Genomic DNA, 17,017 nt, shown 5'->3' on the forward strand with positions numbered 1-17,017 from the left:
AGGTTTGCTTTTAGTTAAGACAAAATATATAGTACGCTGCTCTGCTGTGCCAAACACTGAGATAACGCTACTACATCTGTAGCTGTAAAAACACACACTATGCTGCTCATAAGTAACCATATACACGCATTAGGGTACGTTCCCACTTTCAGGATTTGCTGCGGTATTGACACTACGTATTTATGCGGCATCAAAAATGCAGTATCCAGATGTTGCAGCATAGTGGATGGTATTTCTAGAATTCCCATATCCACTGTGCATCTATGTGCACCTGCGGAAACTGACATGCAGTGCGTCTTTCAGATCTGCAGCATGTCAATTTCTCTTTCGGGTACACATGCGGATCTTCCCTATAGACTTGCATTAATGGGGAAAATCCACATGTGTAAAAAATGTAAATGTGGGTCTGCTAATTTGCATAAGAGGTGCAGAAATTGTGCTGACATTCTGCAGCGTCAAAACCGCAGCAGATTCTGAACGTGGGAACGTACCCTAACCATGTCTAAAAACACCTTTCTGAAAAGTTTGTATAAGGTAAAAAAGAATTAGGAAGAAGGCACAATCCCTGTAAAGTGACCTCTGTAAAGATACACTAAAGGAGAGGCACACAGAGAAATATAGAAGACTCGTCACAGAACGTGATGGAAATAGTCCAAAATTATTGAAATGATATATGACTCGGAAGACGATAAGAAACTGAACCTATGAATTAAATCAAGAGACGAGGAACAGACAAGGGACAAATCACTAACAGGAAACCGTGAGGTGCCCCTATACATGAGGTGAAAAAAAGCCTCCAAGAACAGAAGGATAAGATGTTTGGATGAGCAGAGGCTACGAGTAGACTGGCTGTGACACCCAGCCAGGGACAGGCAGTGCTCATGTAACTGTGAGTGATATAGAGCTCCCCTCTCTGCCTCTGTCCTTGATTCTGTCCTTTCTTTCATGCCTCTCTTCATACTCTTGATACCTGTCTCTTCTCTCCTCCCTGCTGACTATTTCTTTGCTCTCCCATATTACCTACCTCCCATATCTAGTCTCTCTCCTGTTCTCCCCATCACTGTATCCCACTCTTTTCACTCCTTCTCTCATCCTTATTCCCCCTCCTCTCTCCTTCCCTCACCCCTTCCCACCTCCTCCCTCTCTCCATCCTCTCACTCTTTGTATTTTCCTTGTTGCACTGATCCTTCTTTCTCCTTATAGTTTGTCTTTTCTGTAGTTCTGTGTTTGTCTCCTTCCCATTCCCCTTCCCTGTGTTTAGATGTGTCTCCTGTGCTCCGTTATCCTTGCAGTTGGCTCTGCGAGCTCCGCTCTGTATAACATTCTTCTGGCATCATCCTGTGCGGCTCCTGGCTCAGGGCAGGTGAGGGTTGTACATTACCTGGCTGGGGCAGATGTTACTGTTGATTGAGCTATTGCTGTCTTCCTAAGCCTCTTTCTTCTCCATTTCCATATCTACCCACCCTTGTCATTTCCTTACCCTTACTCCAATTGTTTTTTTCTCCCACCCTTTATTCTATGGGACATGCAGGCAGCAGGTTGCTTAGAGGAATGAGTTAAAGCGGCCGTGACTCTAAAGACTGGTGAGGATTGATCTCTGAATTTGCCAATGTTCCTAGGTATCTAAGAAGATGAAGGAGCCATATGCCATATTTCTGCTGTGCCCACCGCATTATGCCATGCCCTCAAGCCAGTGCATGGCACTTTGCCACATTCCTGCAGAATCATCACCGTTTTACCACATTCCAGTGGAGTCCGTATAATTGAGCTGTGCATCTGAGGCAACTAGATGATTATGCCAGGCTCCAAAGTAGCTTGAAGCTTTGTGCCACCTGCAGAGAAGCTGACATTGTGCCAGTCCTCTGAAGATACTCTGTGGGGAGATTCCATGCTATGGAGAACCATTCTTGGACTGGACCTAGTGCCCAACCATTTCACTTTGTTCTTGTCTCTGATCCCTTGTTGGAATAATGTCGCCTTACGATGCATCGTAAGGTCTTATGTACTGAGGCCAACTTCAGGGTCATGATATTTCTGGATCCATGGAAAAGTTCCAAGATTATCCATCTTCTGGTCTAGGGAGAAATTGTTCCATCGTTTACAGCTCTGCTTGTGTTGGAAGACTGTAGGTCAGATGTAACTTCATATAGACAGGTGAGGCACAGTTAAAAATCGAGCATTCTCTACGTAAGTAATCATCCAGGCTTCACAGAAAAAGTTCCCGTAGATCAGGTGTCCTGTATGTGCAGTTCAGGTTTTGGCTCAGTTCTGGCTGTATTTGAGTTGAGGTCTGGTTCCGATTTTGTGGCATGATCTCCATATGACGTCTGCTGCTCAGACAGGAGTCACAGGATCAGCTGCCACATCCACCCATGAATAATTCAAGGGATAACTAAAAATACATTATAGTTCTTTGTGTGTGTCCCATTGTCCTCCCTCATCCTGTCTGGCAGCAGGCACCCTCCCTCATTAGACTACACTCCTACAACCTCATGTACTCACCTTGCCCACATGATGCTACGATACTATTTCTAATGTTCCTCTATTTATACAGCACATAAAACTTGCACATATGGGTTAAATGTGATTATGTTGGTACCGTATTTTATAATTTTTATTTATCTGAAATGTTACATTCTTTTATCTGTCACTTAAATGCCATCTCCATGTATGCAAGATTTCTCTTCTACACTATTCAACTTCCATATCACTATTCTATCATCTTGGGGCGGACACAGACAGAAGGGGGTCGATGTGAAAAAACAATATATGAGCCCTTTGCAGTTAAATAGCTCATCATAGTACACAATTCCACCTGCTTTGGAGGTATAAGTGGACAGACCTACCTCTTGAGCTTCTATGTGGCTGCCCAAGTTGAACAAATGGAATGTCCACTCCTGTATCATAAAAATAACCACACAATTGTGTTGTTAGTTCCAGCACTGCAACATCACTAATATTAGTATATCATAAAATGAAAGAATAACCACATTTATATCTTCTTACTTATATCTTCTTGCAGGTTCCACCTTTGCCATGTTCGTGGCCCATTCGCTGGGATGGCTTTTTCTTGGTGCTCTTGGTTGTGGTGCTGTAGTAATGGAAACATTGCTTCCCCGAGCTGGAGGACCTGTGGTGAATGTTGCTCTGGTGTTTGGTGGGTCATTTCCACAGATGGAGTTGGTAGGACCCCTGATTCCAGAAGGATCCTTATCTCTACCTCTTGACATTCACACGGTTACTGTACTTGTTAATGACAGCGGCCCTGGACCACTCTTGCGCCAATTGTGCCTGGCATTAAAAGGAGCCCACGCAGTTGTGTTTCAGGACGATATTGGAACAGAGGCTGTCGCCCAAATCCTAGATTTCATCTCTTCTCAGACACTTGTACCAATCATTAGCATTAGTGGAGGATCTGCTGTGGTATTGACTCCAAAGGTAAGCTCATACCATAATAAAATTTCCCACAGCAAACTGCAATAAAGCAATTGTTGCCTGTGAGAACTTACAAACTTTCTTAACACTTTCAAGCATAGGTTTGCCCACAGATGCATCTGAGTTTCATTTGTAATTTTGTACACCTCATTGGGTTATCGTTGTGTAGTATTAACGTTTTGATGGTTTGACATAGAGCATATTTCACTAGCAAAGAGCTTTTTTGTATCTACGTGGTGTTACTCTTTAACATTCTTGAACGAACTGCTGAGTGACATTACCATTATTGTAGATTGTAACGAGCGTGGGACAACCTTTTATCCAGTTGACATTTGCAGCAGCCTGTACTGCCCTACAGACACCATGTCATGATCACATCACATTCAGTTAATGGATACAATGCAATGCCATTGTTGGTATTTGGACAGACTCTATTGATCCTCTAGGCTAAAGCTGCAGCCACGTCCTGGTTTTTTACAACTGAAAATAGCAGAAATGATAAAACTTGTACCACAATATAGTTTAATTTCCATTGGTACACAAACAGACAATCATTATAAACGCAATTACATTTATCAGATTAAAAAATAAAATTGGTACATGGTTAAAGGGTACCTCCAATGATGGCTGAAGACAGGGCCAGGAGAGGCTTTGCGTAGTTGTTTAAGCATTAAGACACAGGCACTTAGCCAATCACAGGAAAATGATTGTTTTTTGCATTACATATATTTTTAAACCTTAATTGGATAAAACATGCAAGGACGCTTGCAGCATAGATTCAGTCCCCTTGACTATTATTGAATTCACGGAGAGAGGGGAATGAATCTGTGATGCTATTCACTTTTCACGGCCAAGCTGTGAGTCAGAGTGGTCAAGGAGTCCAAGGTCAGAAGCCAGGAGGGTACGTCATAAACAGAAGGAAGAGACAAAAGCGCAGTCAGGTAAAGTTCAAAGGTCAAAGTACCGGGAGGATAATGGATCAGAGCTGAAGGGGTTAAACATAAACAGGCGGATGGTCAGATCGAAGTCCAAGGTCAGGCAACAGATCAAGCATACAGAACTCAAGGCACAGGGAGCACAAACCTCACTGCACAGTTAAGTAGGCATGGCAATCACCCTATTTATTGAACACCTGGAGACAGCCGATGCCTCCCATTCACAGATTGGCTAGTTGAGCTGTCAATCAACACATTGACAGCTTCAGCATGCTCCTGTACCGGATTGGATGGCCGAGCTGTCAGTAACTGCATCCCAGACACCCTGAGGGGTGGAACCATGACAGAATCTTGATGGTTCCGCCTCTTCTCTTTGACATAAGTGGGGATCTACACCGGACTCGCCTTTCCAGGTGTGGTAAAAACCAAGCACTATAAGGAAAGACCTATTGCACGAAGTATTAGAGAGGGATCTAAGTATATTAGATAGAGAAACCATGTTAGTTAAGAATAACACCCACCTGCTAGTTTGCTATTTACTACATAGGGGACTTTCTGATCTGGTATAGTCACTACATTGATGGCTGGATCAGTCATGCACCCAAACAGTAGTTTTCCCTCACATATGTGGTATTGGCATACTCAGGAGACATTGCACAACAAATTTTGTGGTCCATTTTCTTTTGTTATACTTGTGAAAATAAAAAAGTTTGGGTCTAAAGTAAATTTTTTGTGAAAAAAAGTTTACTGTTAATTTTTTCCTTCCATCTTGCTTCAATTCCTGTTATGAAACTGAAGGGTTAATATATTTCTTGACTGTGGTTTTAAGCACCTTGAGGTATTCAGCTTTTAGAATGGTGTCACTTTTGGGTATTTTCTGTCATATAGGCCCCTCAAATTCACTTCAAATGTGATGTGGTCCCCAAAAATAAAATGGTTTTGTAAATTTTGTTGGAAAAATGAAATCGCTGGTCATCTTTTAACCCTTCTAACTTTCTAACAAAAAAACTATGTTTCAAAAATTGTCCTGATGTAAAGTAGACATGTTGGAAATGGTATTTATGAACTACTTTGTATGATATGACTCTTTGCTTTAAGGGCATAAAAATTAAAAGTTTGAAAATTGCTAAATTTTCTACATCTTCACCAAATTTCCATTTTTTCACAAATATACACTAGTCCTATCAACCAAATTTTAGCACTGTCATGAAGTACAATATGTAATGAAAAAACATTATCAGAATCAGTGGGATCCATTGAAGCGTTCCAGGGTTATTACCACTTAAAGTGACACTGGTCAGAATTGTAAAAATTGGCTTGGTCACTAAGGAGTTAAAAAGTTAGAACAGAGTAGCGCCATACCAAAAGAGTCTGCCTTGTCGTGGTGGCAGCTTAAAAAAATCCTTTAGCTAAAACAACAGCTGATGGCTATGTATGTGATATGGTGTTTGATGGGAACTGTTAATGTGTAATTGGTGAGGACGTGGTGCAGAAGTAGAGTTTTCCAAGAGTGGGCAGTGGGAATGTGGAAGGTTCACCGGGTGGATGCGGAATGGTGGTGGAGCCTAGGCGGAGTCTCAATGGGGCTTGAAAATTTTGCCAGTATGGAGCCCTGAAATTCCTGGTGGCAGGCCTGCAGCTCTGCTATCCATACATTACATGCATTCACACCTCTGCTGCCAACATAGATGGGAAATGGCAGTGCACATAATTTGTGTAGATCAGAGCTGTGAGTGTATGTAAAGCGTTGATAGATGTACTGTGTGTGCATGTGGGTATCAGTCGAACATCCCTTTGCCGGATATTAGCTACTCACAAATGGCACCCTTACAAAATCCAGCTGCTGCAGCATCTCAACAAGGATGACCCAGATCAGCACCCTGGATTTGCAGAATGGGCAAAACAAAAATTGGAACAGGGCCCTCAGTTTACACAGAACATTATGTTCTGTGATGAGGTAAACTTTTTTGGGTGGGCCATTTATTTGGATACAGCTAAATAACATGGGAATGGTGACAGTTTTCTTGCGTAGGGTGTTTTGCATTGAAATCTGCTGCAATGACCCGGTTACTGCGTTCACCAGACATCAAAACAATTTCTATCCGCTCCTCACATGTTAACCTCAGTGACATGTCAAAGAGAGACTTGTAAATAACTTATGAAAGAATAAAGTTATGTTAAAACCAAGCACACCATTGGTTTTCTTGTGAAATTCTCAATAAGTTTGATGTCACATGACCCTCTTCCCATTGGAAAAAATAAAGTTTTATCCAAAATGGCTGACTTCAAAATGGCCACCATGGTCACCACCCATCTTGAAAAGTTTCCCCCTCCCATATACTAATGTGCCACAAACAGGAAGTTGATATCACTAACCATTCCCATTTTATTTAGGTGTATCCATATACATGGCCCACCCTGTATATAGTCTTATTCAAATTAGGACAGCACCACATCTTCTAGCCATGGAATGGACAAGTTGGCAATATATTGCACCATCTTTTTTTCTATTCTTAAAGAGCAACCTCTTTTAGAGGATGGATGGAGGGTGATGCTCAACTTGCCTTTTCAGAATTCCACATAGGTGTTTGCTTGGGTTCAGATCAAGAGACGTACTTGACTACTGAAGCAATTTCACCCTGTTCTTCAAAAATGCAGCAGTGGCCTTAGATGTGCATTTTTGATCATTGTCATGTTAGAAAAGTGCATGTTCACGTAGTCTTCATATTTTCAGCGCAGGGCCTGGCAAATTGTAGGTGGGTTTTTTTTGTGCATGGGCTTTAGGAGAGGCTTCCTTCAAGCACATAACTCTTGCATGTTATTCCTCTGCAGTGTACGCTGTATTGTGACATGGGAAACACTCACCCTGGTATGATTTTCTATTTCTTTAGCTAATTGCAGTGAACTTGTATTTCGATTTTCTTCAACTCTTCTCATCAGAAGACGTTCCTGTTTAAGTGTTAACTTCCGTTATCAGCCTCTGATCTCTGTGAGATGGCTGCAGTTCCATCTTTGTTACATTTTTGTATCACTTTTGCTACAGTATCCTGATTGATCAAGCATTGCTGATCTTGTAGGCTTTATCTTTCTTCTGTAAAGAAATATTATTTTTTTCGAAGTCTTGTAACATTTCTCTTCAATGTGATGCCATTGCTGACAACTTGATATGGGAAGAGGTTTTCTTTGCTAAGTAACTTTCCTGTATAGACAAAACCCTTTAAGATTGAAACAAAATGAGCAGTAAGTAAGCACATATTAATAGTGCATATTAGTAAACACTGTTTTCGATTAAGAAAAAAAAAGTATAAAACCGATCCCACCGCGACTAAGCGTATCCCAATAGGGATAGTCCTAACCACTAGTATGAAAATCTCAACATCGTGCCAGACAACCTCAACGTACATGGGGGCAGAGCAGGACCAAGACCTGTTTAACTCTTTTATAGACTGTCTGCTAGACATCTTTTTAATGAATAATTAGACATACCTGTGGTTGAATTCTTGTTAATTAGAATTTTGTAGTCTAAACATTGGTTTTGCGGTTAACACCTAAATTGGGGGGTACTCCTTTTTTGCAACATGACCTTAAATGAATTTTAATTTTAGGAAAATTACTTTTTTGGGTGTGCAAAATAACAAGTATTGTTTCCAACTAATGGGCTACATATGTGGAAGCATTCTTTAATATGGTATTCCCTTGGAAAATGTTAATTCCATAAGGAATCTAAAGGCTTTCTGACAAATCTGCTGGGGTGTACTCATTCATGCTGAGCATTATATCAAGATCTAGCTATACACTCCTCTGCTGTTACTTAGACCAGACTTATTAAAGATTTCCAGTTATGGCATTTTAGCAATCTTTTAAAGCCATATTATAACAGAGATTAAGCAAGAACATCATGAAGTCCCCTACAGGAAATACTAACAATTTTTATGGATGGGCAGCATGAATCAGCGCCTGGTTGCGTGACTGCGCCAAGCTATGTTTTTCTCTGATATGCTACAATGTTTCAGAGAAAACATTAAAATGCCAAGGATTATAGGGAAACATCTGACTAGTCTGATGATGACGTCTCTGGTGGCTACTCATCGCTTCGCTCCAGCTGATTGGCAGATCTGTCTCATGTGTGTACATAGGGAGAAGCCAGTGGAGGACTGCACTAAATTAATCAGGACTAACCCTATAGTCCCCAGCTAGATTTTCAAACTATGACCCCAATTCCTCCAAAATCTCACATTCTCACCTCCCATTTCAGCAGAGATAACAGAAACTCACATGAATTCACCAAAAGGCACAAAATTTAGGTCAATACATTTTGCGACTTTTCAAAGCTTTAAGCCAGAATTGTGGAGTGAAGGCTTTGATGAATCGGGCCCACAATATTTGCAAAAAATGCATGCAGAAACTTTTGTGGGAGATAGAAGTTTTAAAGGAAACCTGTCATGTTCAGCATGGTATGTGATCTGCAGGCAGACATAGACCAGCTGATCAGATTGTTAAACATTTTTGTGGAAAAAGTTTCAATGGAACTTGCGTTTTATTCATTAAAATTTCTGGTGTCTGTATGCGTGAGTCCAATGGGTGGTCCTATTCTGTGATTTACAGTCTTCCCTGTATGACTGTGCATGCAGAGATAGCTGTCAATCACAGCTATCTCATTTGGACTCATACTCACACAGACACCAGGGATTTTAACGAATTACCATAAATACAAGGTATAATGAATCTTTTCCAACAAACCTATGTATCATTTTGTTACATTTGTTCTTCTCTATATCATGCTGTGCAGCGGTCACCTCATGTACAGTGTGACAGGTTCCGTTACAGTTGCCAGTGAGTAACAGCAGTTATAATAGAAAAAGTTACATCAACTGTTATTTTATTTTCACTGTATTCTTAATGATATTCATAGAAATCAATGTTCAATACGTCAGCTATGCTATGCTACTTCTCTATAAAGGATATGCAGCGCCCCAGAGTCCTGGTCGTTTCAGTAATGTCGCTCTGCCGCTAAGGGGAGTGATGTTACGTCTGACTGCACTAAAGGAGTTCACCTGATCAGGTAACACTCACATTACACTTCACACTCCGGCCACCAGGGGGGGTGGTTCTATCTAGTAGGCCACTCCTCACACTCTGGTAAAACTGGGGGTTGGACAGGAAGACAGGGAGAAGGAATTGGGAAGAGCTAGAGAGAGGACATGTCAGGGATGGGATCCTGACAGGTTCCTAAGAAAGGACAAGAAGCGAAGTTTATAGTGCCGAGTGAGAAAAGCAGGAATACAGCAAAGAGGCAATAGAATACCAGAAGGAGTCGTGCTGTAAGATAGAGGCAACATCTTTTTGAGGCGCAAACAGTCGGTGGCCGGAACGCCGAGAAAGTAAGAGACTTTAAGCAATACTTCAAACCACGGCAAGACAGCCAATTATAGGTTGGCTGTCTCACACATATCACCTAAGCAGACAACGGAGGCAGCTGCGGGAGAGGGGCGACTCTAGAGTCCCAGAATAACTCCAGGCCTACCCCGTCATACGGGTGCGTCCTGCCATATCATCTGGGGGACGGAGAGGACGAGCATCAGAGACAGACAGAAGCAGTTGTGAGGACTATCCCGGGGTGCTCAGCAGGGAAGGACTACAACACACAGGCGCTAGAAGGTAGACGCTGATTCCCACCTGTGAAGGGGGCTCCTGATGTGCCTTCGGACCGGCCGGTCTCAGACAGCCCGGTTAACAGTGCCCTGGATTGGACACCTGAAGCCTTCAGTAAAGAGGTAAAGAGACTGCAACCTGGTGTCCTCGTTATTAACTGCGACCGGCACTACACCGCACCACCACCACCATCCACATCTATTATTGTACGCCCCTCAGCAGGGTCACGGACCGGGTCTAGCCACCGTGACAACCCCAGAGCAGAGACTCATAGGCCCGGTACCGGGTACCCCTCGGCCCTGCGGCAGTGGGGGCGCTACAACTTGGCGTCACGAACAGGATTTACTTAAGCCTGAAGAATCAGGTCATGTGTGCCTTGGAACTGTGATTTATTATACTTGGACTGTGACTTATTGCAAAGACTGTGCATTACTATTGCTGCCCAGAGTTCCCGACACAATTCGCCATCGCCGCGCATGGAGGGAGGAGCCTTAGTTTCGTGGGCGGAACTGGTCAAAAGAAGCGCGGAACGAGAAAACGCGGCAAAGCGCCAACCCCGGAAGAGGAACCCCGACCTCCAGCAGGTTAGTGGGAGGAAGGGACAGCCATGTCCGAGTCGGGAGGAGAGGAGGTGGCGGCCGCAGCCGTGGACGCAGGGGCAGCTCCGGTCCCCGCAGCAGGTGAAGCCGCGGCCCTAATACCACCACTTGCAGCCCCGGAGCCCGCTGCCCCGATCAGCCAGTTGGACACTGCCGCTACCACAAAGGCCATAATGCCCTTCTCTATGCCATACCTGCCCGGAGCGGCCTGGCTCCCACGATACTCCGGGGAGTCGCATACCTTCGCTGACTTTAAAGAAGGGATCTGCAGCCTGCTCGAGTTCTATCCCCTGACAGAGCCTCAGAAGGTTCATATGATAACCGGCCAACTCTTTGGAGCGGCTCTGAGAGAAATGAAGTCCTGGCCCGCCGCGGATAAGGGAACAGCACAGCAGGTTTTTGCAAAGCTTAAAGCCACCTTCGATACCCGTACAGCTACAGAAATTAAATTGACCTTCTATGGATGCAAACAGAGACCGCAGGATAGCTTACGGGACTATGCCCTTAATCTCCAGGAGGCGATGCGGGCCATTAAGCAGAGTGACCCCGACAGCATGCAGGATGAGGATAAACTCCTGAAGGAGCGGTTCTTTGAGGGCCTCCTGTGCAGTCACCAACGGAGCCAATTGCACTTCCTGGCCATGCAAAATCTAGACTTGACTTTTGCGCAATTCAAGAATAAAGCTATCCAGGCATTGCAGGAGCGACAGCCTAGCCGTGCAGCACCTCCCAGGCGTCCCGCTCTCACATACCACCAGGAGGTGGCGTCGGATGTCCCATTCGCCGCCGAGGCCGATGCCCAGAGCCTAGAAGACGACTCCCCTGCAGGACTCCGCCTCCAGATGCAGGAGCTGACCAAGAGCGTTGCTGCCCTGGCCCGGATGGTGCAGTCCCTACAGGAGGCCCCCAAGGAGAAGATCCAGCTGGCCTCCCGACCGGAGGATGTTCCTTGGATGCGACAGAGGAGGACTCCGCCGACCAGAGGCCGGGCCGACGATCGCTTCCATCAGGATGGACGACCCATCTGCCGCCGCTGTCATCAGGTGGGCCACCTTGCAAGGTACTGTCCTTTAAACGAGCAACCCCTGGGGCAAAGGGCCAACCCCCAGGAGTAGGACGGTCAGGCCCACAGCATTGGAGAGCCAAATACATTGGAGGGCGACCAGTTCTTCCTGTAGTGGTTGACGGCATCCCCCTGAATGCTTTGCTGGACACCGGTTCTCAGGTGACGACTATGCCTTACGTACTCTATAAACGGTATTGGGAGGACACCGATATTACTCGTGGCCCCATTGACGATTTCACCATCATAGCCAGTAATGGTCAGCTATTGCCACAAGTGGGGTATAAAGAGGCCACCATCAAAGTGGGGCGGGTGGAATTGAAAGCCCAAGGAATTGTAATTGTTGATATTGACCGCCGAGAATGTAACCCCATGATGACTATCGGTACTAATGTTATAGAAAATTGTCTTGCAGAAGTTATTGTTTTGTTGCAACAGGTAGCAGAAACCGCTGGCCACAGTGAACAACGTGCCCTGCAAAAAGAAATCAGAGCTCTGATGCAGAGACAGCAGGTAGAGCTGAATGGTGGTGAGATTTGTCGTGTCACTGTGAGTGATTCAAACCCCATCGCGGTACCCCCCAGGAGCGAGATGTTAATATGGTGTCGGGCAGCCATAGGCCTCAGGGGTAAAGACTACCAGGCCTTGGTAGAACCCGTGTATTCGGATAATAGGCCTACTATCCTGACAGCTCGGGGGGTGGTTGACGTCCGCCAGCGGAGGGTGCCCGTACGTGTCCACAATTGTGGGGAGGAAGAGGTTCACCTCACCAAGTATGCCACGCTCGCCAAACTGTTCGCTGTCAATAATAATGTGATACAGACACCTGAACCCTTGGTCCCGTCAAACGTGGCAGAGGACAACGTGTTGTGAAATTGGATTTTGGGCTCCCCCGGTGGCCACTGGTGGAATTGAACTGGTGTGCATCATCCCCTCTGTTCACCTGTTTCCATCAGGATGTGGGAGTCGCTATTTAACCTTGCTCCTCTGTCACTTCCATGCCGGTCAACATTGTAATCAGAAGCCTTTCTGTGCATGTTCCTGCTGCTAGACAACTCCCAGCTAAGTTGGACTTTAGTCCTCGTTTGTTTTTGCATTTTGTTCCAGTTCACTGCTGTAGTTTCGTTTCTGTGTCTGGAAAGCTCTTGTGATCTGAAATTGCCACTCTGATGTTATGAGTTAATACTAGAGTCTTAAAGTAATTTCAGGATGGTATTTTGATAGGGTTTTCAGCTGACCATGAAAGTGCCCTTTCTGTCTTCCTGCTATCTAGTAAGCGGACCTCAATTTTGCTAAACCTATTTTCATACTACGTTTGTCATTTCATCTAAAATCACCGCCAATATATGTGGGGGCCTCTGTCTGCCTATCGGGGAAACTTCTCTAGAGGTGAGCCAGGACTATATTTTCCTCTGCCAGGATTAGTTAGTCCTCCGGCCGGCGCTGGGCGTCTAGGGATAAAAAACGTAGGCAACGCTACCCGGCTACTGTTAGTTGTGCGGCAGGTTTAGTTCATGGTCAGTTTAGTTTCCATCCTTCCAAGAGCTAGTTCTTATGTTTGCTGGGCTATGTTCTCTTGCCATTGAGAACCATAACAGTTTGACCGGCCCAAAAAAGGGTTAAATTAATTGACAGAGAAAGGAGAGAAAAGAGAAGTCTGCTGAAGATTTTTTTTTTTTTTTTTTTCCCCCTTCCCTTCAGTTCTGAGTGTGCTTGTAATTGAATCTCTTGCAAGTCTGCCTATATTGCAGCCTTTCTCTCTCTCTCTCTCCTTCTAATCCTGGAATGGCTCTGTGTTCACCTGTTTAAAATGGATATTCAGAGTTTAGCTGCAGGTTTGAATAATCTCACCACGAAAGTTCAAAATTTACAAGATTTTGTTGTTCATGTTCCTATATCTGAACCTAGAATTCCTTTGCCTGAATTTTTCTCGGGGAATAGATCTTGCTTTCAAAATTTCAAAAATAATTGCAAGTTGTTTTTGTCCCTGAAATCTCGCTCTGCTGGAGATCCTGCTCAGCAGGTCAGGATTGTGATTTCCTTGCTCCGGGGCGACCCTCAGGATTGGGCTTTTGCATTGGCTCCAGGGGATCCTGCGTTGCTCAATGTGGATGCGTTTTTTCTGGCCTTGGGGTTGCTTTATGAGGAACCTCAGTTAGAGCTTCAGGCGGAAAAGGCCTTGATGTCCCTATCTCAGGGGCAAGACGAAGCTGAAATATACTGCCAGAAATTCCGTAAATGGGCTGTGCTTACTCAGTGGAATGAGTGCGCCCTGGCGGCGAATTTCAGAGAGGGTCTCTCTGATGCCATTAAGGATGTTATGGTGGGGTTCCCTGTGCCTGCGGGTCTGAATGAGTCCATGACAATGGCTATCCAGATCGATAGGCGTCTGCGGGAGCGCAAACCTGTGCACCATTTGGCGGTGTCTACTGAGAAGACGCCAGAGAATATGCAATGTGATAGAATTCTGTCCAGAAGTGAACGGCAGAATTTAAGACGAAAAAATGGGTTGTGCTTCTATTGCGGTGATTCAACTCATGTTATATCAGCATGCTCTAAGCGTACTAAGAAGCTTGATAAGTCTGTTTCAATTGGCACTTTACAGTCTAAGTTTATTCTATCTGTGACCCTGATTTGTTCTTTATCATCTATTACCGCGGATGCCTATGTCGACTCTGGCGCCGCTTTGAGTCTTATGGATTGGTCCTTTGCCAAACGCTGTGGGTATGATTTGGAGCCTCTTGAAACTCCTATACCCCTGAAGGGGATTGACTCCACCCCATTGGCTAGTAATAAACCACAATACTGGACACAAGTAACTATGCGGATTAATCCGGATCATCAGGAGATTATTCGCTTTCTTGTGCTGTATAACCTACATGATGTGTTGGTGCTTGGATTGCCATGGCTGCAATCTCATAACCCAGTCCTTGACTGGAAAGCTATGTCTGTGTTAAGCTGGGGATGTAAGGGGAAGCATGGGGACGTACCTGTGGTTTCCATTTCATCATCTATTCCCTCTGAGATTCCTGAATTCTTGACTGAATATCGTGACGTTTTTGAAGAACCTAAGCTTGGTTCATTACCTCCGCACCGGGAGTGCGATTGTGCCATAGATTTGATTCCGGGTAGTAAATACCCTAAGGGTCGTTTATTTAATCTGTCTGTGCCTGAACATGCTGCTATGCGAGAATATATAAAGGAGTCCTTGGAAAAGGGACATATTCGTCCTTCGTCATCTCCCTTAGGAGCCGGTTTTTTCTTTGTGGCTAAGAAAGATGGCTCTTTGAGACCGTGTATTGATTATCGGCTTTTGAATAAAATCACGGTTAAATATCAATATCCGTTGCCACTGCTGACTGATTTGTTTGCTCGCATAAAGGGGGCCAAGTGGTTCTCTAAGATAGATCTCCGTGGGGCGTATAATTTGGTGCGAATTAAGCAGGGGGATGAGTGGAAGACCGCATTTAATACGCCCGAGGGCCACTTTGAGTATTTGGTGATGCCTTTTGGTCTTTCAAATGCCCCTTCAGTCTTTCAGTCCTTTATGCATGACATTTTCCGTGATTATTTGGATAAATTTATGATTGTGTATCTGGATGATATTTTGATTTTTTCGGATGACTGGGACTCTCATGTCCAGCAGGTCAGGAGGGTTTTTCAGGTTTTGCGGTCTAATTCCTTGTGTGTGAAGGGTTCTAAGTGCGTTTTTGGGGTTCAAAAGATTTCCTTTTTGGGATATATTTTTTCCCCCTCTTCCATCGAGATGGATCCTGTCAAGGTTCAGGCTATTTGTGATTGGACGCAACCCTCTTCTCTTAAGAGTCTTCAGAAATTTTTGGGCTTTGCTAACTTTTATCGTCGATTTATTGCTGGTTTTTCTGATGTTGTTAAACCATTGACTGATTTGACTAAGAAGGGTGCTGATGTTGCTGATTGGTCCCCTGCTGCTGTGGAGGCCTTTCGGGAGCTTAAGCGCCGCTTTTCTTCCGCCCCTGTGTTGCGTCAGCCTGATGTTGCTCTTCCTTTTCAGGTTGAGGTCGACGCTTCTGAAATCGGAGCTGGGGCAGTTTTGTCGCAGAGAAGTTCCGATTGTTCCGTGATGAGACCTTGTGCCTTTTTCTCGCGTAAATTTTCGCCCGCCGAGCGGAATTATGATGTTGGGAATCGGGAGCTTTTGGCCATGAAGTGGGCTTTTGAGGAGTGGCGTCATTGGCTTGAGGGGGCTAGACATCAGGTGGTGGTATTGACTGACCACAAAAATCTAATTTATCTTGAGTCCGCCAGACGCCTGAATCCTAGACAGGCGCGCTGGTCGTTGTTTTTCTCTCGGTTTAATTTTGTGGTGTCCTACCTGCCGGGTTCTAAGAATGTTAAGGCGGATGCCCTTTCTAGGAGTTTTGAGCCTGACTCCCCTGGTAACTCTGAACCTACAGGTATCCTTAAGGATGGAGTGATATTGTCGGCCGTTTCTCCAGACCTGCGGCGGGCCTTGCAGGAGTTTCAGGCGGATAGACCGGATCGTTGCCCACCTGGTAGACTGTTCCTGATGATTGGACCAGTAAAGTCATTTCTGAGGTTCATTCTTCTGCGTTGACAGGTCATCCTGGAATCTTTGGTACCAGGGATTTGGTGGCAAGGTCCTTCTGGTGGCCTTCCCTGTCTCGAGATGTGCGAGGCTTTGTGCAGTCTTGTGACGTTTGTGCTCGGGCCAAGCCTTGTTGTTCTCGGGCTAGTGGATTGTTGTTGCCCTTGCCTATCCCGAAGAGGCCCTGGACGCACATCTCGATGGATTTTATTTCGGATCTTCCTGTTTCTCAGAAGATGTCTGTCATCTGGGTGGTGTGTGACCGTTTCTCTAAGATGGTCCATTTGGTTCCCCTGCCTAAGTTGCCTTCTTCTTCCGAGTTGGTTCCTCTGTTTTTTCAAAATGTGGTCCGTTTGCATGGTATTCCGGAGAATATCGTTTCTGACAGAGGAACCCAATTCGTGTCTAGATTTTGGCGAGCATTCTGTGCTAGGATGGGCATAGATTTGTCTTTCTCGTCTGCTTTCCATCCTCAGACTAATGGCCAGACCGAGCGGACGAATCAGACCTTGGAGACATATTTGAGGTGTTTTGTGTCTGCAGATCAGGATGATTGGGTTGCTTTTTTGCCTTTAGCGGAGTTTGCCCTCAATAATCGGGCCAGCTCTGCCACCTTGGTGTCTCCTTTTTTCTGTAATTCGGGGTTTCATCCTCGATTTTCTTCTGGTCAGGTGGAATCTTCGGATTGTCCTGGAGTGGATGCTGTGGTGGAGAGGTTGCATCAGATTTGGGGGCAGGTAGTGGA

General features: G+C 44.9%; 1 protein-coding gene across 1 annotated transcript in view; it reads left to right on the forward strand.

The window, feature by feature from the left end:
* The first annotated feature begins 1,182 nt into the window (after positions 1-1,182).
* Positions 1,183-17,017, forward strand: part of GRIN2C (glutamate ionotropic receptor NMDA type subunit 2C) — an 87,852-nt gene continuing 72,017 nt past the window's right edge. The window contains exons 1-2 of the mRNA XM_077251495.1: positions 1,183-1,363; positions 3,023-3,438. Coding sequence (XP_077107610.1) covers positions 3,037-3,438 — 402 coding nt within the window. The 5' untranslated portion in view covers positions 1,183-1,363; positions 3,023-3,036. The remainder of the gene's footprint in view (positions 1,364-3,022; positions 3,439-17,017) is intronic.

Source organism: Ranitomeya variabilis, chromosome 4, assembly GCF_051348905.1.
Source record: "Ranitomeya variabilis isolate aRanVar5 chromosome 4, aRanVar5.hap1, whole genome shotgun sequence".
In the NCBI taxonomy this organism is placed as follows: domain Eukaryota; kingdom Metazoa; phylum Chordata; class Amphibia; order Anura; family Dendrobatidae; genus Ranitomeya; species Ranitomeya variabilis.